The sequence below is a fragment of the Amphiprion ocellaris genome, chromosome 8 (assembly GCF_022539595.1).
Source record: "Amphiprion ocellaris isolate individual 3 ecotype Okinawa chromosome 8, ASM2253959v1, whole genome shotgun sequence".
NCBI lineage: Eukaryota > Metazoa > Chordata > Actinopteri > Pomacentridae > Amphiprion > Amphiprion ocellaris.
Genome location: NC_072773.1, coordinates 28,954,161 through 28,979,092, shown reverse-complemented (window position 1 = coordinate 28,979,092; position 24,932 = coordinate 28,954,161). Strand labels below are relative to the sequence as shown.

The 24,932-nt window shown below is 38.8% G+C and overlaps 2 protein-coding genes across 3 annotated transcripts in view; both read left to right on the top strand.

The window, feature by feature from the left end:
* Positions 1–24,932, top strand: part of cacna2d3a (calcium channel, voltage-dependent, alpha 2/delta subunit 3a) — a 122,731-nt gene that overhangs the window by 45,761 nt on the left and 52,038 nt on the right. For both annotated transcript variants that reach the window (XM_055013115.1, XM_055013114.1), the window contains exons 5-10: positions 11,631–11,793; positions 15,641–15,772; positions 16,716–16,927; positions 18,148–18,222; positions 22,102–22,191; positions 22,782–22,895. In XM_055013115.1, the coding sequence (XP_054869090.1) occupies positions 11,631–11,793; positions 15,641–15,772; positions 16,716–16,927; positions 18,148–18,222; positions 22,102–22,191; positions 22,782–22,895 (786 nt within the window). The remainder of the gene's footprint in view (positions 1–11,630; positions 11,794–15,640; positions 15,773–16,715; positions 16,928–18,147; positions 18,223–22,101; positions 22,192–22,781; positions 22,896–24,932) is intronic.
* The window catches only part of bgnb (biglycan b), a 235,745-nt gene that overhangs the window by 187,212 nt on the left and 23,601 nt on the right, over positions 1–24,932 (top strand). The window lies entirely within an intron of this gene.

The following is a 24,932-nucleotide window of genomic DNA, read 5'->3' as shown; positions in this document are numbered from 1 at the left end:
GAATTTCCTTATCTATCATTTCCAGAGCTCTTCTGCTTCCATGTGAAATTGGCACGGTAATCTGCTGTGATTCTCCTCCCTCACCCTTTTACCCACAATGCTCATGTACTGTAAATAGGAAAGCAGAGAGCAGTCTCCCATGCCCTCTGTAGCCAGTGAAATCCTTCCTTGGAGGTTGGAGACAAACAGCCAATTGCTGAGCCTGATGTTGACTGAAAATGTAGCCACAGTCTGGAGGGAGCAATGAGAGAGAAATGCTTAATCTTTTTTTCTTTTCTTTTTTTTGGTCTCTTACTCCCCTGTCTTGGGTATACCCATCTAGTGCAGAGAGGTGAGGCGGCCTCATGCTTGTTGATGTGGCAATTTTCTGCTCCTTATTACAAGTCAGAATTATTTGACCTGTGTGTGTGCCTGTGGATCCAGAGAATCGCCTGCTCTACTGTCCCGTCACATGCATGGCCAGTGATGCGAGGATTTATTTATTTTTTGGCCATTTATTCAAGAGTTGGCCTTGACTGTTCAACATATAATGCACAATTACAGCCTTGCCTGCTTGCCAACTCCACGCACAAAGCATTTTCAGGTACCTTTGTCAACGGTATGCAAGAAAGTGGTTTAAAAAGGTTCCCCGCAGAGACATGAGGTGCTACTTTGAATCACTGATCAGCCTCTGGAACACTTCTTTCAAAGAGTGAACCAGTTTCAGAAGAAAAGAGTTCTTTTTTGAACTCGAAGGAAAAAACATAATGTCATATGCTATCCCCATTTTCTTATCATTTTATTGCACTAATGCTTGTGTCATAGAATTTTTATTGAGAAAGAATCCAAACAGAATAAATTAGTCTTCAGAAAGAAAAAACAAACAGAGCAATAAATTACCATTACTAGTGCCAGGAGGTTGCAGTGTGCCTTGGCTAAATGTATTTCAAGGTTTTTCTTTGAGTGTCTTCACCTTTCAGACCAGAAGACTGCATTAAACCAAGGACTGTTTTTACTTAAAATATTGCAATAATTGTGTTGGTGCCACATATTATTTTAAAATATTTAATAATATATTATTCAAAACAATAGCAGAAATACAAAATAAAACAGGGACAATAAAATTAGTTGAATCAAAATTCAAAACAAGCACTAAAAGTGAAGACTTACTTGATTCTGCAGGCAGCGAAGGCCGGTATTAACATGCTAAAAGGCACAATAAAAAGCTGGTGAGCCCTGAAGGTGTATGAGTGAGAGGCCAGTGAGTGGGTTCAAGAGTCAGCAGTAGCCGAGTTCAGTAAGTTATATGACCAGTAAAAAAAAATGTTATTTTTTCAGTAAAATTTCGGCAGCTGTGGTTTCCAGAATGCTGCCGTAAAATCACGGTAAAACATTTTCTTCATTTACAATGAAGAAATGTCTTGATACTGTTGATTATATGGTTAAAAATGTGCTTCATTCCATATTTTGCTGTAAAGTTTTAATCTTCAAAGAAATTTTAGTTTTACATGAAAATTTACATGAAAACACCATATAAAATAAAGTTTGTGTGACCTATTATGAATATTATAGCATTTTTCCATTATCAGTGCAACAGTTAGCGCATTTAACTTTTAATATGCATGTTTTTAGCAAATATTACGGTTATAGCTGTCATAAATATTGAACCATATGTCCGTTCATTAATTTGACAGGTCCAAACTGTATTTTTTTTACATGAAATAAATGCAAAAATCACCACATTACTTGTTATAAATATTACAGCATGTTTCCATTATCAGTAGGAACTCTGAAAACTGGTATTATATTTTGAGAAATAAATGCAAAAATTACAGTATTGATGTTATACATATTACAGCATGTTTCCATTAAATAACTGCAAGAGACGGGAAATTTAATTTTTCAGGAGAAGGTTTTTTTTTTATATATATTTTTCTCCTGATTAATTTATTTACAGTGATTCAGTGTTAAATAAACTGTGTCGAACTGTTTGAGTTTACAGATTTTTACTGTCATGGTTTGACAGTTTTTCACTGTAAAATTCACAAGCATTTTTTATGTTTGTATGTTCTATTAAATGACTGGAGGTTAGTTTGGCTGCTTATAAAACAGAAAAGACACAAGCTTTTGTCGTGTTGGTTGTGGAATAATTACCATGTAGCATTAATGGGGAATAAATAAAACTGCTTGCATCAGTCTACTTTCAAGCATATGCACCAGTTTCCAAAATCAAATACACATAAATACACATTTGTCCAACACCTAACAGCTTCAAATAACTTTGTAGCATCTACGAATTAAGTGCAATAAACTAAACCTGCTAACATTAAGCTGTTCAGAAAACTAACCTTGTTTGAACCTGGACATCTGAGAGCTGCATCCAAGTGCATCACTTTGCCAACAACCACAGCTGTTTTTACTTGTTTTTCTAAAGAAGTTCTGAGACAAAAGGTCAGCAAGGAGCAGATAATTTCTCACTCATCTGACAAGACTCATGCGACTCTTGCAGTCTCCCTTCACAGTTCAGTGCTGTCTCTAGTGAGAGTGTGAAGAAATAAAGTACCCCGCTATCAGATTTATTGATGCTTTCATTTGGACTGAGAACACTGGCTGTTTATGCAGAGATGTGGTGGATGAAGGTTCAGTTGCACTCCACTTGTTTTTTTCCTGTGTGCTATTCTGTGTCACAATTTCACATTAACATTGAATATTTTACAACAATAACAAAACATGACGCTAATACTTATCTTCTTGTCTCACACAGACACCTATCTGTAGCAGCAGTGTTGCCATATGTGTACATGTGTGCAGTATAGCCTCATGTGGCTTTTATAGACTTTTAGACGTGTTTTACTCCGATTTGCTGAACACAGGAGTAGAAGATGCATGAAGTAGGATTTTAGGTATGGCACGCGAACCCTCACTTGGCCTTCCCTCCAAGTTATTTACTCAATCTGCTGTCTTGTTTACCCGGTGATTACCTCTATCCGTGGCCCCTGGTTGTTTTCCAGTCACATTTCCACACTCTGGGAGTGGTGTCTTCCCCTTTCCCCCCACCGTGGAAAAAGAAAGTCGGGAGGTGGGTGAGGAAAAGAGTAGAGTCTAAGTGGAGATTAGAGTTAAAAGTGAACACCAGAGGGTGGAGCATGACAGTCAACCCTCCCTGCATCACATGTGGTGTCTTCTCTCTCCCGCACTCTCATTTTTCCCCTTGAGGCTGTTGATCCACTGTTGTGCTCTCTGCAGCAAGGGTATTTATCAAAATCAACAGGGGGTGTTTTTATGTGGGTCGTGCACTTATAGAGCACATATTGGATCTGCAGCGTATGTTACTAAGCTGTATTGGTGCACTTCTTTATTGCAGCATAAGCAAACATATTCCTTGCCCACACATTTTGTTGTCACTGACAAGCACGATTTCGGCCATTATAAATAAAGCAATACAGTTAATAAATAACAATCCAGCAGCTGACACTGATAACATTGCTCTGTAATTTTGTGCAACGGCTTGAAATCAATGCTACAAGGACAGCCACTCAACTCAGTGCATTGCAGTGCATTATTTAAAGTCAGCATTAAGTGTGTGTCTGTGTGTAATACCTTAGTGCACAAGTCTCACACTGCACTGACAAAAAGATTCTGACAGTTCTGAAGAGACTCGTCAGATATCCACGGAAACACTGAAGCAAGTTTATTTATAATGTAGAATTCCCACTGAGGTTTTCAATGTGTTTTACATCTGATTTAGCAATTTTGATTTTAAAAGGTAAACAAATAGTCACATGAAGATCTGTGCGACATATTGTTTTTAAAAGCAGGCAATTTTAAATTATTTCATATAAAATAAACTATTAAAATTAGCTGACAAGAGAACATTTAGGGAAATATAAATTTTGTGAAACCCTGATAAAAAGAGAGATTCAAACATTAAATAAATTTCTCTGAAATAAAAAGCCAATGAGATTAGACCGTTGAATGTCATTCAATTTAGTACATTTCTTTATTTAAATAAACACATAAAGGAAACCTGTGTTATTAGACTTTGTAGGTTAAGTTACATATTTCATCTAAACCCATCATGAAGACTTATGCATTTTATTGCTGTAAAGGTTTTCCTGTAAAAGTTGTGTTTAAATTAAGAAAATGACCACAAAACTTCATTTTTATATGTCACTGTTATGTGTATATTAACTTTTCAAAAAGTATCAAATGTGATTGAAGGCTCTGAGAGTCGTCTAAAGAGAGTCACTTTAAATTATTCCATAATAATAGAATTTGTGTAAAATACAAAGTCATGTGTGACATTAAGGGCACCCAATGGAAATAGCTGGCCATTTGAAATGTAAATTATTGACTTTCTTTGAAAGTGTGTATATAGATAAAGGTGATTGTACTATGTACAGTATACTGGCAAGACTGTTCAAGGGTAAATAAGCTGTTTCAATCATTTGTTCAACAGAAATGTCAATAGATGTAATATTGCTCTGAGGAAAAAGAAGTCACACCATCGGCCTCAGAAGCTGGCATTAAACATATTTGTATTCATTTTACATATTTGTCCACCACTTTCTGACTGTGGTTTGTTGCATTTTTGGACCACATTTTCAAGCAAATACCTTTAGTTTTAGAAGGTTTAAAGGTTTTCTTGCACGTACTTCCAGTTTCAAATCCCCTCAGATCCTAATGTAATTCAAATTTTGACAAGTTCATTCCATAACTCTTCATTTTTGTGTGCATTTGCTGCTGTGGTGTGCTTAGGAGTGTTATCCCCTTGTGAGGTCCACTTCTGGTTCAACTTTCCGACAGATGGCTTCACATTATCTTCAAGCACTCTTTGATATGATACAGAATTCATGGCTGAATCAGTGATTGCAAGCTGTCCAGTCCCCGAGGCGGCGCAGCAAACCCAAACCATAAAATCTTTCACCACCATGCTTCACAGTTGGTGTAAGGTTCTTCTCCTGAAAAGCTGTCTTTGATCTGTGCCAAACATGTCTACTGTTACTGTGGTCAAACAACTTCACCTTTGATTAATCTATCCTGAGCACATTACCGCTAAAGGTCTGGTCTTTGCCCGTATGTTCATTGGCAAACTGTAGTTTTGCTCTAATGTTCTTTTTGGACAGCAAAGGCCTTTGCTTGGCCCTCTCAAATTTATGCAATGTCTTCCTGATTGTAGATGGATACAATTCGACACCAACAGTTATACAAGTTACTTGCAGATCCTGCGATGAAAGTTGGGGTTTTTTGGAGACTTCTTTTTGCATCAAACTCTGCTCTTTAGCTGAGTTTGCTGGGGTGGCCAGTTGTGCACAAATTGGCAGTTGTTTCTACAGCCCATTCAGACACACTTCAATAGCTAAACAGACTCCACATGTCAGAGGTCTGAATAAGACAACTTTCACCTTTCATTCCCTAAGGAGGTTCTAGTGATTGGCAGCTCATCTGAAAACCCGATTTGAGATGTATAGATTTAAAGATGTAATAAATGTAGGGTCATGCTTACTTTTTTCATGTGATTAATCTGTATTTTTTCAAAATATGTTTTAGTTATGAAACATCACTTTTATCTGGAGACACTGTTTCAAAAATGGTTGCATGTTTGCTTGAGCAAATATGTCGAAAGAAGGAACTATATCCATTGTTATTTTTTCACAAAAATGTGTCAGTGTATGTCAAGGACTTGTCCCTGAGAGTTAGAGGTAGAAAATGATAGAATATTTTATATATCCAACTTTGTATTATTGAGTTATCACATTGAAGTAAACACAGCAGCAATCTTCCGATGTGAAATTGTACATATTGCACAATATGCAGTATGTATCCAATTTTCTGGCTTGTATTTTGAAAGAGGAAACTGAAATACACTCCACTCTTTATCTTTCAATAACCCTTCTGCATCCTCTCCCTCTCTGTCTGTCCCACACTGAGTGAGTGGGTGCTGATGGTACATGTTCAATCTCTCGGCATAATGCACTGCAGCGTTAAAGATCAGGTTGTTAACACCATGATCAGGGACTGCATTAGTGGCACTGGGCACTCCTTCACTGTAATGCTGGAATGGCATAATTGACTTACTCAACACGTACACCCACACTTGGACACACACACACACACACACACACACACACACACACACACACACACACACACACACACACACACACACACACACACTATGGTTTCCCCCATCTCCATTCATACACCCACACTCCCTCGCTATTAAAACTCAAAAGCTGTGTGATTTTAATCAAAATTAAAGGCAACATGCTGTGAATTTAAATTAGTCTTTTATCAGACTCATTAACTGTTTTCTAACAATCATTTTGACTTTTTTATAATGTAACTTTATATTTTCTATACTTTTAACGCCTAATGCCACTAGTGATGTTTTAGCCTGAACATCTGAGCAACGTCTCTGAAATGAGTAATTAGCAAATATTGTTTTCTGTCTTGAATGTCTAAATTGGCCATTTCGTTTGAAAACTTGGTTGTTTGAGTGTGTGTGTTTATGTACAACGGGGTTCAGAAGTGAAAGACGACATCAAAATTCACTAAAAGTTGGACATGGTCATAAATTTAGAGGATTTAAGAACATTTACAAACACAAGAAGTTGAAAAACAATCAAATCCTAATTTAAGCACTTTTCTGGCATTTTTTTTTTTAACAAAGAATCATATTTCCTTGAGTCGTTTCTCTTCTATTGAAGCAGCATTCAGAAGACAATAAAAGGTAAATCTGACCTGCTCATCAGAGGCTTCGTCATATAAATCAACTTGCCACCATTGTCTCTGCCTCAGGTTTCCAGCAGAACACTGCTCACTAAGCAGCATTGTGATGGTGGGAAACATGGCATCAGAACTAAGTAAAGGTGTCACTGTTGAATCATTGATAGACTGAAGGTTTCTAAAGGGACAGCGCAATGGTTTTGCAGACAGTGAATCAGTTGTATTCACAACAGGATCACCTAGACCAATCAGAAGATCATTGCATCAAGCTTTGCTCACTCGAAGACTGAAAATAGATCCACCACAGACAGAGTTTGCGAAAAAAAAAGAGAGATTCCAATCAACAAAAATACTGCCAAAAGGGGTCTCAGTAGATGAGTAGCATCTCTAAGAAGCAATTTCAGGAGCAGGAGGGCAAACACTTACGGAAAGAGAACAGATATGCCAACATTTTACAGTCAATGACTGATGGAAAAGCACTATTTGTACATACTGTATACTGAATTTTGATTTCAGTTTTATATACTAACCTCTATTGTTAATGTTACTAACCTGCTCTTTTTGTTATTTTATGTTGTTGTATGTAAGCTGCTGAACACTTACATTTCCCTCGGGATTAATAAAGTATCTATCTATCTATCTATCTATCTATCTATCTATCTATCTATCTATCTATCTATCTATCTATCTATCTATCTATCTATCTATCTATCTATCTATCTATCTATCTATCTATCTATCTATCTATCTATCTATCTATCTATCTATCTATCTATCTACTGATGAATCCAAATTTGAGATTTATAGCAGTAAACAGAAGCATTTATGTAAGGAGACAAACAGGAGAGAGAATGTTACTGCAGTGTATCAAATCCACAGAGAAACATGACAGTGCATTCGGAATATAAGTCTGGGTGTGTTTTACTTGCTCTGGATTTGGACATTTACACCTAAATCACTGATCTAACCAAGGAGAAGTAGGAAAACTAGAATACAACTGAATTCGTGTGTTTTTTTTCAGAAACCAAATTTCACTCAAATTGTTTAGCATATACAATATTATCATTTTAAATAAAAAAAATAAATGAATGGTCTCAGACTGTTGGATTCCCATGTCTCTAATGTCCACAGTCTCTACCTGAATTAATGTATTTTTTGACATGCTTTACAAATGAATGTCATTATTATATTGTTTGTGTTTTGGAAGTGTTGGAATTTGCCTGTGTTGAAAATGACTTTTATTTGGTGCGTCAGATTGACCTAATTTTCCTATTTGCCCGCATGTACAGGCAGGGAAAGAAACAGTGACACAACCGGTGAGATGATGAGAGCAACAAATGAAAAAAAATGCCATAGACTGTGACAACCTGGCAGACGCAACAATGGTCTCACAGATAGAGCTGATAGTCGCCAGAACTTAAAAATGAGTACTGTGTGAAGAAGAGAGCCAAGGGAGTGGAACACCAGGAAGAAAGAGAAAATGGTTAGGAGCTTGATGAGGATTGTGGAGAGTAAGTGAACAATGGGTAGAAAGAACGAGGTTGAGCCAGAAAAAGAAAAGAGATAAATCAGGTTGAGAAGGAGAGAGAGGAAGTGAGAGAGAGGATGCTAGGACAGGTATAAATGAGACAATGCAGAAAGGGAACAAAGTGAAATCACAACGTGGCTTTGCAGGTGCACCTGGCTCTGCACCATGTGTGAGTGTACACATCTGGGTCTAAACTAGATTCATACCCATATATTGGCTTCTTCCACTCATATTAGGTTGAGATAAAATCTTGTTTCTCTGCAGGGAAGAGGGAAATATATGTCATTTGCATTACAAGTCCCTTTGCAATCATAAGTTATTTTGTTTGCCAACAAAGTCTGACAATGTCTGACCTGAGATTCAGCTTCCTTCATCTCCATTTTGCTCAATACATGGAGGTTATTAATTCTCATTGAGCTGATGAATATTTTGGGAAGAAAATATATTTTGGTTTAAATAAACCCAATAAATAAATAACTTGAAGCCAAGAATGAAAGATACATTTTCAAATGACTGAGCAATCCCCAAAATAAGGACAGAAATGGCAAATGACATATTTTTCACTTAAAATTGTTGCTGCGCTTGCCTATGCACTCTTTCTATGTGTTCTGGTTGGATTTCTTTGGAGTGTAGAGCAGTATAGTGAGAGGTTGTGTAGGTTGACCGGCTCTGGACTGGATACTGTGGCCCTCTTTGGCAGAAAGCAAAGATACAGCCTTTTTACCAAAACGTGGAAAAACTTGGGGCTATAGAAAACTACAAAGTTAGGCTGAAAGTTGCTAAAATTCACCATGTTTCCAAATACAAGTAGATCGTGTGACTAACAATATGGATTATGGTCTCTTAAAGTAACCAAATATGCCACTTTTACACACCTGATCTAGCAGTTTGAACCCTCTGCTTGCCTCACTTTACTCTCATCATATTTTGTGTTGTCTTTTGCTGTTGTTGAGTCCAATCCTACCATTCTGCTCTGTCTTTTCACCCTATTTTATGGTATTAAATTGTATCATATTAAGTCAGTATATCATCCTTGCCTGTCACCCTGTCCTGCCGTAACTACGCCTATTATCTATGTTTTTCCTTTCTCTTCTGGCACTCATGTCTTTGTCTCCTTCTAAACGACTTCTTCTCATCTTCAATTTTATAGAGTTAAAGATAGTTCAACAATGGAAAAAGTTAAAATGTGTTGTGTGTATTTTGTTGCTTTCATTTGTTAAAGGCCTGCTTGTTCAATAATTTGTCAAAAGTTATTTGTTTCACTGTCAGAGCTGAGTGAAGGTTTTAGAATTTTCCTCTCACCTCCTATTTTTAAAAGCACAATTTGAAGTGATTCCCTCAAAGCAACACAGCAAAAGTCAAATCAAACAGTCCTTGTCAAAGTCAACTAATTCGAATTCTGTTCACCCTGTTGGAGTAAAAAAAAAAAAAAAAAAAGATACCATACTGGTTGTACAAAATATCTGGTATCCCAAACATCATAAAGGTCAATGCAGATCAGATTTTCACAAGTGGTGGGTCAAAACCCAAGAGTGAGTTGCATACTAATGTCTTGTTCTGACAAAGCTAGATGCTGACTGAGGAAAGCCATGTGCTGCTGGGGCTGCCATTCTGTGAGAGGTTGCCATGCATTTGCTCATTCAGTCTCCGTTTTCCTTTGTACCCTTTGGCCTTCCCCACCAACTTATTTTCAAGATAAGTTTTTTCTTCTGTGTGTGTGAATGAAAACAAGTTAAGAGGACTCTTTTATGTTTGTCTCCATGCAGGGAAAGCCAGGTAAAAGAGAAGAGGGGAAATATAGGCAAAAATATGCAACACTGTGTTTCCTCACCTTGAAATGGCAGCGTTCCCCTTGATAAAAGGCTAATAAGTCTAATCAAGCCTGATTAATTACACCGATAGGCACTGTGTTTGCCAGCCTAAATGATGGCTTTATCTTTGTTTTGCACTGTGCTGAAGGGATGATGGTGTTTCTCAGGAGAAGCTGGTAAGCTTTAGACCAAATGAAGGTTACTGTTGCTAGAATAGAGAAGAAACTAGGGTGGTGGGGTGAGCGAGCACAAAGACGAATAAATCCACTGAAGTGAGTTGTAGGACTGTGAATTATGTCTGTAAGTGGTTATCTGGGGGTGGATAAGCAACATATGGTGACTTCTTATGATGTGTAGATGCTCTATGCTACTTTGTCCACACAGATCCACTCTTCACTTTGGTCAGCAATTTTCTCAGTCCCACCGAACTCAAGCCTCAGAAATCAGAGTCCAGAGAGCATCTATCCCTCTCTGAATGATAACACATGTACTGAGGCTTTGTACCAGAATCTTGAGAATGGTATGGCACTCTTCTCAGAGACCCTTTTCAAACCCTATTCCCCTGGCGATTACAAGAGAAATCAATATGGACTTTCACCATGTAATCACCATTGCTCCCCTTCACAAGCAAGTAATCCTGTTCGGTTGCAATTGCTATTGACAGTAAGAGCAGTGAAGAATATTCTTCATTGTTAAAAAAGAAAATCCAAGTTGATCTCCATTAGCTAGTGCTTAATAGTACTTGTTAGCCTAACCACTTACATAACTGTATCCGTTTTGAAGAAAATAATTATCCATTAGTTTAGTGAAATTTCAGTATGGTGCCCTCGCAACTAATTCGGGTTCCATTTATCATCACTTGGGATTTCTGTGGAGTTTTATAGGCCAATTTAGAAAATATTAGTGTAGATGTAGATAGATGACCCATTCAACCTTCAAATTCATGATAAACTTCACACAAGCAGGTTTTTATCTTGAGTATTTCTACTACCTTTGTACCTCTGTGAAGCTCACTTACTTGCAAACCTTCAAAAATATGCACGAAATGTTATATTTCTTCCAGTCACTTGAGTATCTTTATCTGTTTGTTCTCTTTTGTTCGACATCAGCTGTCGCCTTTGCAGGCGTTGCCCTGTATGCCGTCTTAGACTTCAGAGCCTTTGGGATGCAGGGAGTCTTGTGCTCTATATTTATCTAGCTTTATGATTTATTAATACTCTCCCCGGTATGCGCAGTACTAAAAATACACTGCAAGCAGAGCACCACATGCAGCATCGAGCTAGGGAAAGGAGTGTGCGGAGGCTTGAGGAGAGATTTGACAACTCAGCAGCTTTCCACTGTAACAACATGCACATCTGGAAGGGTCCAACGATTCAGGTTACCTCAGTACGCAAACTACTCTCTGACTCAGCACTAAAGTGACCCAATCCTGCTATACTTTGACAACATGAATCAGCAAGTTGGATATTTTGAAAAGGAAATTCTTGATTCTGAATTCTGACAGCTTCAGTAAACTAAAGTATTTATCTGTATATAAGTGTATGTTTTATTAACACTTTTTATGCATCTTTCTCCCTTTCTAGTATGAATACTTCAATGCGGTGCTGATCAATGAGGTGGATGAGGAGGGGAACAGTGTGGAGCTGGGAGGAGAATTTATCCTGCAACCCAATGACCATTTTAACAACCTGTCAGTCAACCTGAGCCTCAGCGTGGTGCAGGTGCCCACCAACATGTACAACAAAGGTATGCTCATGACCCTAAATGTACAGCGAAAGTACCTCATGTTTAAAAATGCATGTTCACAATAATGGTTTAGTTAATCCATCCATTATCTATACACCGCTTACTCCTCATTAGGGTTGCAGGGGGGCTGGAGTCTATCCCAGCTGACTTGGGGTGAAGGCAGGGGACACCCTGGACAGGTCACCAGTCTATCAAAGGGCTGCACATAAAGACAAACAACTACACTCACATTCATACCTATGGACAATTTAGAATCACCAGTTAACCTCGGCATGTTTTCGGAGTGGGGGAGGAAGCTGGAGAACCCGGAAAAAAACCCATGCATGCACATGGAGAACATGCAAAACAGGCCAGGATGCGAACTGGGGATCTCCTAATTGCAAGGCAACAGTGCTAACCACTGATCCATAATGCAGCCCTGGTTTCGTTTATCACCATTAAAATAACTGAAACACCAGCGAATAAAAATGAACAATCAGTACCAATTTTAGTATGTGTGCCAGTACAAGTGAATGTCCGCCTATGTCAGGAGAAGGATTTGAGTTCATTAACTGTAACTCTTTGGATCATCCCTACCACATACTGACTTAATTAGCGGTTAAATAATTAGACTTCTGCTAATTTACCTTCCATCCCCAGTCCAACCAATGAAGCCGCGGCCTTGTGCAACGCACAGCAGACGGAGTGAATGTCATGTCGGCTTAACCCAGCTACCAGAGGCGAAGGAAATTATACAGAGAGGGAGAGAGGAAAAGAGGGTGAAAGCAGACGAGAAAGAAAGTAGGTTAAGTCAGACTGATGGAAGGCCTGAGCAACAGATTAATTGCGGCTAGGTAAAAAAATGAGAAGAAGCAAGTGAGAGTGACGGGAGGAGAGCGAATGAGATGAATCAAAGTGTAAAGAAAGTGAATTTGGCAGGTTGGCAGACCGATACAGAGAGAGGAAGAGTAATTTTGATTTGATTCACAGGCAAATGAGTAGATTCACACACTTGAACAGATTTAGAGTTGTAGGTCTGCAGGCTTTGTTCATAGTGATCACATGGCTGTAATGGCTGGGACTTCTGGGGGAGTTTGTTCGTAGGGGCACAGTCTCACTGCACTCTGAAAGAAGACTGAGAGACTTGCATTGAAGAAAATAAACTAAATCTAAGTGATGTCTCAACACATTTGGAGTAGAATGGGAAGCATGTGTGTGTCTGTAATATAGTGTTTTTAGTTTCTTCATTTTCCCTCATCACAATGTAATTAATATTTCCATGCCTATCATTTGCTTTCAGCCAAAAAACAAGCAGGTGTTCAGAGAGAAAATAGCTCTTTGCTGATTAACTGTGTGGGTTTGGGGCTACAGGTGCAGGTGAGAAAATAAAATATGATCCACAAAGTCCAGTTTTCGCAATACTGATGCCAAAGCACTGCACAGAGATTTTTATTAGTATAAGACAAGAATAGCTCAAGTGGTAGCTGGTAATTCACCAATAATCTATGCTTTATTGTTGATCAGTGTAATTTTAGATGATGCTGAGCAAAGTTCACCTTTTTTCCCCACCTTTTTTTTGGAACCTTGTCATTCCCATGCTGTTTTTAGTGAGGGACTCAAAACACTATGGGCATGTTCCAGCCAGTCACTGTCATCTGTGTCTATTCTTTATGCTGAGGAGCCGGCCGTAGCCTGTGCACTCCATAAATTGTTTGGCGTCAGTAGTGATGAATTGGAGTTTAAGTCCATGATAGCGGAGAGCTTCATGCCCCTGGAGATTTATCGTAGGGCATCGAACATCCATCTTTCAACCTCACGCTACAAGCAAAACACAGCCCACGCGAGATTTGGTTTATGATGCTACATGACAGGAGCATGGTCTATGAATGCGGTGATGCCAATCACACAGTTACAGCAGTTTGATACACTCCAGTTTCTAAAATGCTCGTGTGTGCACATACACACATCCATCTCACTCTTCATATTAAACCCTCCTCCCTGAGTATTGAAGGTAGCCTAATAACATGAATAACTATATTAATGTGAATAGCCTGAATGGAGTAATTGCAGATTTCTGAAACCACTCAGAATATTACAGCGAGTAACCTACACGGTTCTACCTTTAAATATGAGTTTTTAATCTGAGTGCACACGTGAATATATAGAATCGTGGCAGCTCCTTTGATCAGATTGAAGTAAGGAGTGCATTAGTTGAGATGAATTTAAATGACAGCTTAGGGGGAAAGTAGAGCCCATACTCACTTCCTCATTATGATGAGTTCAGATTGTAATAGACACTCAAACTGCACCAGAAGTGACTGTATTGTTGTGTAAATGGAGCCTGGATCAAATCCAGCCTCCTCTCCACTCCACTCCAAAGAGGTGGATGGGTGTTTACTATCAAGAGAGGGCTTTAGTGTGCTAGCTTCCAGAAGAATAATTCAATCATGGCTTATTGGCATGACTGTTGACAGCAGAACAATGTTGCCAGCATAGAAGATGATGGCAAATCTGTTATCTACTTTTTCTTTCGCTCCATCCATTAGGTGATTGTCTGTCTGTCTGTCCCTCAGTAATTTTCTGCCTGTCTTTTTGTCTGCCTTCCTAGCTGTCTTTTTTTAAAAAATCACCCTCTAAAGGGTATTGTGTGACTGTCTCACTGTATGATTGTGTCTGTTTGTTCCTCCTTTCCTGCCTCCATCTTTCCTGCCCTGCTTCTGAACCCTGTAGTAAGCAGCTGTAATAAGCTTGGCTGCCTGGTGGCTAACCAGTATATTCATGACTCTCTCAGGCTGTAAATCGAAAAGAAGCATCAGTAATTGGATGGGCATTTTCGATGGAATTTGGTAAACAGTATTGCACATAATGTACGTATTATGCACAAGAGCTTACTTGTAGAGCCACATTATATAATACAGCATATGCACAGGCGTTAATGCAGCCCTACAAATGGGGACTACAATTACACCACAGCTAAAGCATTTTTAATGCTTTCATTTTGGATTATTTTATTTGATCATCAATATAGTCTGTGCATAGATTATTTTACATTTTCTTAATATAATCAATACCTACAATAATGTATCCTATAAAATAATAGATGCTATAGATCCTACATATTACTGTGGACGTTCTTTGTGGAATACAAAGGAACAATTGTAGTATGAGCAAGCAAAATATTTAGTTTTATTTCCATTTTAACCAATTTATTTAGCTAATTTTCAATTCATACTTGTTTGTGTGTGTCTGTTTGTTAATGTTGGTTATCATTTGAATTGCCATCACTAGAACAAACCTAAGTACCTGATTAGCCAGCTTCCTTTGGATGGAGATCTTTTAGATTTCTTTAGTTGACTAGCTATCTGTAGCAGACCAGATATTATTAAACCGCAGTGTAGTTAGTTACTGCATCTCAGCCCTTCTTTGTACGTCTTGCATATTTAAAATGCCATTTTCAAACACATTTTATAATGTCATATTCTCTGATGTAAAACAGATGTTGCAAAGATTTAGATGTAGTTCCTAAGTCAATTTTGACCAATTGTGTATCTATTGCGTTTTGCCTTTGTAACCAGAGTAGTCCACTGTCTCTCCTGCTCCTGTTCTCGTTTATCTCTCTAATGCTTTTTTCTCTATTCTCGTCTTTTCACTCAAGTTTTTTTCTCTTCTACCACTTTCCCTGTATCTTTCTGTAATGAATAGGCCCTGATAGTGATCCGTGGACGTGCAGTGTGTGATACGATATGACTGAATGAGCAAGCATCAGAGAATACCTGTTCCAGCCTCCTGGACTGTAAAAACAATGTTAACCTTTTGTCTTGCCTCCATGTGTGTCTTTGTCCCCCGTTTTTCTCACTTTATTCTTTAGACTCTGCCATCGTCAATGGAGTGTACTGGTCTGAGGCCTTGAACAAAGTGTTTGTGGACAACTTTGAGAGAGACCCATCACTCATATGGCAGTACTTTGGCAGTGCCAAAGGCTTTTTCAGGCAGTACCCTGGTAAGTGTGTGTTTGCTTTAAGGGCGGATGTGTGTGTGTTTGTAATTAAGTTGCTGTCTTCTTAGAGTCGAGTGGCTGCTGTGTGGGAATCCTCAGTGACAGACAGCTAGTGACTCGAGGCTAGCAGGGTGGGAGAGGGAAGAAGGGATGTGAATAGATAAAAGAAGAGAGAAGGGGAGAGAGAGACAAGTGAAAGAGTGTGTGGAGAATAGTGGGAAAAATAGATACAAGTGAAACAGGTGAAGTAGATGGAGTAAAAACAGAAGTAGCAGCTGAATCTAATTGATTAACTAATTTTCTGTGGAGCAGTGAATATGGGAAAGTAGATGAAAAAGGCTTTTTCTTGCCATTTTTATCTTTTGACCTTCTGAATTGGAATATTAGTTTTCTTTAATTGTGCTTTTTTAATATCAACTTTTTCATTCTACATTGACATATCTGCAGCTAAGGCAGTTAAAGGGCTTCTTCCAGTGTTCATTGATAGTTTTCTGACCTGGAGGCCTTCAAAGTCATTAAAATTAAATTCATTATGTCCCTTAAAGTTCACTTAAATTACGAAAGAGAGAAAAATAAAACAATTTTCTATTTGTTAAAGAAATAGTCCCCGTGAAAATAGCTGGCAGCATGTTCTGTGGATTATTCTGTGTATTTTTCAGTCACTTTCATTGTACTTGTGGTTATAAAAAAAAAAAAAAAAAAGAAAGCTTTAATAATTTGGAGGAATGAATCACTAAAAATATGGTGTGCTGTAGGGGCAGAGGTATTTTTAAAGGGAGATGGTAAATACTACGGTTTGGCAGAACGTCTTTAGCGTTCAAAGAACAGATTTCTTGGCAAACCTTTTTGTCGCTCAGCCTGCCTAACAGTTTCCTTCCATACAAATTGTGCAACTCCAGCACTAATATAAGTCATTGTTTATCTTTGATGTGCAATCCTGTTAAAGGAATCAAATGGAAGCCAGATGAACACGGAGTCATAGCTTTTGACTGTCGTAACCGGAAGTGGTACATCCAGGCTGCCACCTCTCCAAAGGATGTAGTGATCCTGGTGGATGTTAGTGGCAGCATGAAAGGCCTGAGACTGACTATCGCCAGGCAAACTGTTTCCTCCATCCTGGACACTCTTGGAGATGATGACTTCTTTAACATCATAGCTGTAAGTCCACACAAATACGCAAATGTGTACACAGCTGTGAGGAGGGCAATACTTAAACTCTGTGGATTTTCACTTAGACCCACACAACCCCCCAATACACACACACACACACACACACACACACACACACACACACACACACACACACACACACACACACACACACACACATGCACACACGCATACACACACGCATGCACGCATACACACAAAACCACAGACTCGCATCCTCTCCTCCTCAGATCAGAGGAAATGCTGGAACGAATCAGCTTTCTCTCCTGTCACGCTCACAACCAATTAGCAGTGAGCTGAATGAAGATTTGAAATGCAGAAGAGACAGTTGTGATTGGATCCCGCCTCAGGCACCTAAACTATTGTTATCGTATTTCAGCCTGATGCAGCTTTGTGTGTGTGTGTGCGTGTATGGCCATGCAATTGCATGTGTGTGTGTGTGTGTGTCTGACGCCGTTTCACATCAAAACATCCCTTCCAATATCTTTCTCCACTGAACAAAGTTTTCATTATCAGTCAGTCTCCTAATCATGTTATTTTGAAAGCTATTCTTTTGAAAAATAGAGAAAAAGAGGATTTGACAATCAGGCAGGAACATATTGTTTTTCCAGACACTCTTTAAAGGATGTGTCATTTTGACTCATCTGTTTCTTCTTTTTATTGTGTTATTTATTACCGTGTCACTATTACTGTGTTGCACACGTCCCAATTTCAGAACTATCTGCAGTGATGGAACAAATTTTGTATACGCTTGAGAGGCAAGGCAAGTTTGTTTGTATAGAACATCTCATACACAAAGGCAATTCAAAGTACTTTACATGTGCATGAGAGAGGAAAAAAGTCCCTTATGCAACAAGAGTTTGTCTCGTGCCGCAGTGTACACACACACATATGCACATACGCAGATTAGGGCAAAATTACTGGCTTTGGAAGAACACACTCCCATTGTCTTCTTGTACTTTGAAGTCTAATTCATACTGATGCATTATATGGTGAGTATTATCGCAGAATGGCAGGCACTGGGTACATTGTGTACTGTATAGTGTGAGCAGTGTGTGCATATGTGTATGTACTTTCCATCAAGATGAGTGAAGTTTTGCTAACTTCTTCACACTGTGTGTTTTTGAACATTAGATCAAACTGTTACATACAGCAGATTTGAAATAATTAAAATGATTACTTTAATTATTTCTTTTGTATTTCTCCAGTACAATGAGGAATTGCATTATGTGGAGCCATGTCTGAATGGAACTCTGGTCCAAGCAGATATCACTAACAAAGATGTAAGTCTATCTTTTCTTGTCATTTAAGTCATTTGAAAATTCCAGGCTAGTAGAGGAAAATACAAAATTGTCTTTTACAAGGGCTTTACAACAACACAAGAAGTGATTTAGTGTTCAGAGTGACACATATGAATGTATTGGAACAACATTTAGAAAATCTTACATTCTTGTACCAAGGCACTCTCATTTTAGAAATGCAAAAATGTAAAATAAAAATATTGCTATATAAACAATGCCCCTCACCTATAGTGTGATTTTTAAGAAGATATGTTTACAATGCAGATTTCTATGAAAAGATGTCACTGATGTCAGTACAGGCTGAAGCACAGTATTCGTTATGAGTGTGGCACCCTGCTTATGGTAAATAATCACAGCCTTACATAAACCTACACTGACCATGTGTGTGTGAGGGTGTGTATGTGATCTGTGAAACAGACAGCTTGTGCAAAGAAACACTTGGTGCAAGTGTTGATTCTCCAAAAGCAATTTATAAGTGTCACTGAGTCCAGTGTTAGAGCGCATTGCTAAATCAGAGAAATATGATATATTTGAGTGTGTCTATGTGTATTACTGGAGTGTCAATACAAGATATTGTCAATAAGATGCCACAGTAATCCGTGCTATTACTGCAGCCTGAGCTCCTTCTTCATCTCCGAGTCTGTGCTACCTACAGTATAAACTCCATCACCAGGTGTCTGATAAAAAATCCATCTCTTACGAATTCTTTAAAATGCCATTTAAAAATTCAGTTTCTAACCTCCATTAGTCCAGGCCAAAGCTTTGGGGCGCAGCTGTTTACTAGAAAATGCATAGACCACTTTCCATGTGCCACGTGCGAGTACTGCAGAATTCTGTGTGTGTGTGCTACTGTTGGTGCATAAGTTAGTTTCTGTTTACTTCTTACTGAGTGTACACTTATGCATATGGATTAGCATTGTGTGTTTAATTCCAGATGGTAGTTTAATGTAGTGTGAGTCAGCCAGCTAAGAGGGGAAGGCAGTCTGCAGCACTAGATAAGGCTAATGTCTTTTACCTCAACTGAGAGCAGGAAGTGGCAGTCACATGGGAGTCTCAGACTTACAGATCTGCCTTTCTAAAAATCTGTTCCTTCATACCCAAACTTCAGCTGGGTCAGTAGTACATGTTGTCAAGTTTCTACGTGACCCGCATTTATTTGTCTATATTGCTATTTGTTTAATTAGACCTTAAAGCCTTTAACAGAAGCATTCATCAATTTAAACATTATCTCTGTATAACAGTTGTTGGGTTTTAGCCACTCTGCTTACCTCACCTGTGCATGAAGACCACCTGGCTGAACTGCTGCAGCTCTTATGTGTGCTTTTCTTCTTGGTGCTGTTACTGCCTTCCCTAGCTGTCTACATTGAGTTTTCCCCTGATACTGGCCATCAATAACAAAATGTTCAGTTTCATTTAATATGGAGATTTAATATGAAATATGGAGAGAAAAAGAGAGAGCACACACTGGAAAAATGCTGTTCGTTTGACATAATGTAATTATAGGCGATACTGGGTTTCTGCTATGACTATGCAGCACACATGTAGGCTCCAAGTGTTTTCTCCTTTAATGACATGCAATTACTACAGCAGTTAAATATATGTGTTTATCTTGTTTGTGTTTATGACTGTCAAAAGATCATTTTCTTGTATATATGTTCTTTTATATTTTTACCAAGATTAACGTCACATGAAAAAAACAGACAAAACACTGAGTTTGTGCACACAAAGAGTGACAGTTGATTTCCATTGGACTGTAAAGCTTTTATTCTTGGTTTTTTAACTGCTACCTTTGAGAGTAGGTGAGCTTTTGTGTTTGCTGTCTAAAGGAAATATGTAAGTGATTAGAGTGACTTGCAATAACGAACAAAAATTAATGCATTTTAATGGAGTTAAATAGTGACTGAGGATTTCTTGTCTTCAGTCAGAGCACACAGTAAGGACGAAAGGTTAATTTTTTAAGTCAAACAAGTTGTAGCAGCTCCAGACTTCACTTATTTGAATCAGCAAAGCGGTTTTCACACCAACAGCTTTCCCTCCACATGACTCCTGAGCACAAAGTTTTTGAATGGATGCACCGGCAGAACTTGAATCTGACTATAAGATAAACTGTCAGCCAACACAAACAAAGTGACAAATGACTGTTTATATGAACCAGAATATTACAGCGATATGGTGTTGAACTGTTTGGTTTGATATCATATCTGATCACCGCAATGCCTGTTGATTTAGTGTTAAAACAGACCTATCTTACACGTCTGCACACTTTACCAATGCTTTCTGCTCAGCAAAAAATAGCTCTTTTTCTGCCAATCTTTTCATGCAGTTATCAGAATTGCATCTGCCTCCATGTTGAGATAAATAGCTGACCATAAAAGTCAAAACCTTAGGCTCCAGCCAGCTGCAATTTAAGATATTTTTGTTCATTCATTATCATGTCCCAGTAGCCAGGCTTCTTTAAGCAGACTGCTGTGATCATTTTTGAGAATAAAAGGTGTCTGCAGCATTGAAGGGTTTGATGTCCAATGCACATTTCAGAGCCTTGTGGTGCAGCACAAAAGGCTGGCTGCATTCAGCATAGCATTCGCACGGACACACACACTTTCAATCTGCCATTTTAGCACACTGCTGCGCCAGGGATTGAACACAGCCCGCTGCGCTGAGAAAAATCACTTCGATCTTAACTCACAAGCACTCACACGCAATAGGTAAAGTTTGCTACGCTCCAGGGTACAGCCTTTTGTTGAAACCGATTAACCTTTTTATCCACATCAATGGAAAGGTTGTGTCTTTTTGCCATATGGGGGTGTTGTCAGGGATGCTGGAGGTTGTTTTTGTGTATGTTTGTGTGTGCGTGTGTGTGTTTGTTCCCAAGTGAGCAAGCTCTAATATGGCCTTATGCTGCTTAGGGCCCCCCACTGTGTGTTGAGAGACTTTTCTCCTCCCATCAGTAAGGAATAGAAGACTGGAGGAGATGACTGTAGGATGTGCAAAAGGAAAGGGAGAGAAGTCAGAGAAAGATTAAAAAGCCGAGAGGAAGATGGTGTAGGTGGGGTGTAGGTCCAGGGTGTTCGTAAATCCTAAAAATTGAAAGACACAGTCATATCTTGGATGTAATTCCGCTGTACCTACAGGTACTATAGATGTGTGTATGAGGGTTGCTCACCTCCATTTTTATAGAACGAGTGTCAATAGGAAATGCTCAAAATGCCAACAACAGAATAGCTATAAATAGATTAAACTGGATAATGGGCTGTATATGTGTGTGTCTATGTGCTTGACTCTGTTCCTGTTGCTTCGGGGCTACTGCACATAATGAGACATGTACATGAGACCTGTTAGGTTTCTTACAACATTAAATTCATCATTAAATGACAGATAATGTACCCTTTGTGGCTCAATCAGATCTAAAAACAGACACACATCCAAACGAAAGCATGTATAAATGCACGCGAGAAAGGGAAAAGGAGGTGGATGGGAAAACTGGTCATTATAGCTCTTTCAGTCAGTATATGACATTTCACTCCAAGATAATGTGGCAGTTTGCCACAAAAACTGGCTCAGGGTTGAGTTAAAGAGCCCATTAGACTGCTGGTGCAATCTCTGTTCACACACAAATTATGGTAAATCAAATTTAGTGAAATAGTACAATCCATGTTATGAGCAAATACAATCAGTAGCTTTGCATTTTTATATATTTTTTCTTTCATAGTTATCTCCTGTGTCTTCGCCTTTGGTCTTTTTCTCTTTAAAAGATCAATAGAAACCTGTACGTCTGCAACCTTGTATGTTTTGGCAGTCCTGATCTGTAATTGTATCACCATGACTGTAACACTCTCTCCCCCCAAAACTTTATTTTGCCAGCACTTCCGGGAACACCTTGACAAGCTGTTTGCTCAAGGCATTGGTATGCTAGACATAGCTCTGACTGAGGCCTTCAATCTCCTCAGTGATGTAAGTAGCACACTCACGCATGATCACCCCCTCACTCACGCACGCACACGCGCATACACATCACTGTCATGCACAAAATTAATTAGGCCTGTAATTAATAGCTAAATCAACAGAATCATGTGAAAACCGAGTAAACAAGGCACTTGATGACTCAGGTTACTGGTCCGACATCTCCTCATTATGAACAAGCCATTAATCAAACGCACAAGGACCCAAACACGACGACAGACATGCATTAACCATCCCGTTCTAAGTGGACATATTTCAACAACGTGTATGTACCTAAGTGTATGCTGCACAAACTAATGCAATGACATGCTGCATAATGACTCCAGTCTGTCATTTAATGCTGGTAATGCTGGATGCCCTCCTCCCTTGTGCGTCTTTATATTTATAGCAGTCGGCATGTTAATAATATTCCATTAACGTTATTATATAATACAGTTACCTGCCATCATGCAATGATAATACATGTAAAGATACATTACAAGCTCTCCTGGGAGGGAATTAGATGAGCTGTGTGGTAATTTCCTTAAGCTTTGTTTGTTTTGTATTTTTTGTTGACTCTCATCCTCTCTCTCCCTCTCCAGTTCAACGAGACTGGGAGGGGAAGTGAGTGCAGCCAGGCTATTATGCTGGTGACAGATGGGGCAGTGGATACATACGATGCCATCTTTGCCAAGTATAACTGGCCAGAGAGGAAGGTAGTGTATGAAATGCACAAACATACACACACACACATCAAATTATTCTGCAGACATATTCTAGGACAGTTGGGTCCGCTGATATCCGTTTCCCAATATGCCACAACTTCATGAACCTGTAACCGTGTGTTATAATGTGGAATGAGCACGGGAGAGAAGTGGACTAATGCCCTCCTGTGGCTATGAATCACTTTTTAAACTCACTTTTGAGAGTGGGGCTTTTGGAAGTAGATCAATTTGATGCGGTTTTAAAGGGTTAGTAAGACATTCTCTCTAAAATACATTAATCCCCAGAAAGAGTGAGAAGAGTGATGTTTTACAGAGTTGTATAAAATTCTTATAACCAGATTAGAATTACAGTTTATCGAGAAGCACTAAATCTTTTTATTTTGGTAAATCTGGCCAAGAGGACCGAATGAGACACAAATCACAGAAAATAAGGTGAGTCCGATACAGATACGGCAATTTTTTGTTGTCATATTTCAGAGCATGTTTTTTGCCAAGTAATATTATTTGACTGAGTTGTTTGAGAAAGTTTTTGACAAGCAGAGGGTATCGAGCGTGCCCAATATGGGGGCTTTCCAGAGTGCTTTAAAACAGAGTTAAGTATGGCCCTGTCGTTAAGGACAGAGCTGCCTGTCTGCCGTCCTGCAAGGTAATTGTGGTGCTCTTCTGACAGGCCATGAAATGAAACACGAGGAGAGAAGAGTTACAGGGAGAGAAAATGGGTTTTTCTAAAGTCTTTTCTTTCTGTAAAAGAAAAGCCCACAGGGTCTTTACTTAAAAGGTTGAGGATAGAGGCAGTGGATGTATACATGCACTTTGAACATATACTATATGGTGTTTACATGCAAGTTATTGTGACTCTAAGGGTACACATGCAGCTCAGATTTCCATTTCTTCGGGTAAGTCCCAATAATCACATGCTTTTGTGCATTTTAGTATCGGGGGCTTTGGGCTTTTGAGACTTTGGGATTTGGCAGTTGTTAGTGGAAGAACACATTTTTAGTCAATTTAAACCTTGAGCTTGTTGCAACACATGTTTTTGTGTATTAATACAGCTGCCTTTTAGTTACTATTAATGTCGCAGTTGCACACTGTGCCTGTGTGTCTGGTTTGGTCTGTATTAAAAAAACAAAACACTCACAGCCCCCACCTCCCACCACCTCCCACCACCTCCCACCACCTCCCACCAACTCCTGCCTCAAGGCTGAACAGCAGTGAGCGGAGAGGGGACAAGGCTGCTAGATAGTTCCATTTAGAAGAAGCCCCGCTGATAATAGAAGTCTTCAGTCTCTGTCACTCTCTCCGCTCTCTCTCACTCTGTCTCGTTCTCTTCCTCCACTGCTGATTTTTTAATGGCTTCCTTCCAACCAACCTTATAGCTTCACCGCTATATAGCGTCACACTGAGTGTACAGGCAGGCTTTGGAAAAAATTAATGCAAATAATTTACTTGACAGCTTTATGCGGATGGTGTTTATTCTGAAAATTCATAGAAAATATATCATAAGGAATTGATTGCCATGAAACAGTATCTACTGATTAAAAGTCTGAAACACTGAGCTTTAAAAATGTATTACACAATGAGGTTTTCTTTCTGTTGCAGCAGTAATTGAGACGGACATAATTTTCAAATGACTGCCTTTTGTGAATAAAGAAGACTTTAATAACTAATTTGCATTTGTCATGTCCTTGTTGCATGACCACGAAAAGCATGATGTACATGACAGAAGTCAATACAGAGATGTGAAATTTTGTACTTTCAAAGACCATACCGACTTTGTCTATTGGCTTTTATTTTAACTGAAGTTTTCTAGGTTGAAGATACATTAAAACAACACTTAACACCTACAGTCACACCCAAAAAGACATACATGCTAATTATCTGCTACAAACTTACAGTAAGCACACATAATTGCATATTTCCAAACCCATACATGTGTATCAACACTCCATGCAAATAAAATCTTTCACAACTCTTTGCAATTCATCCTTAGTTGAGCAGCTCTGTGTGCTTCTGTGTGTCCCCTTATCT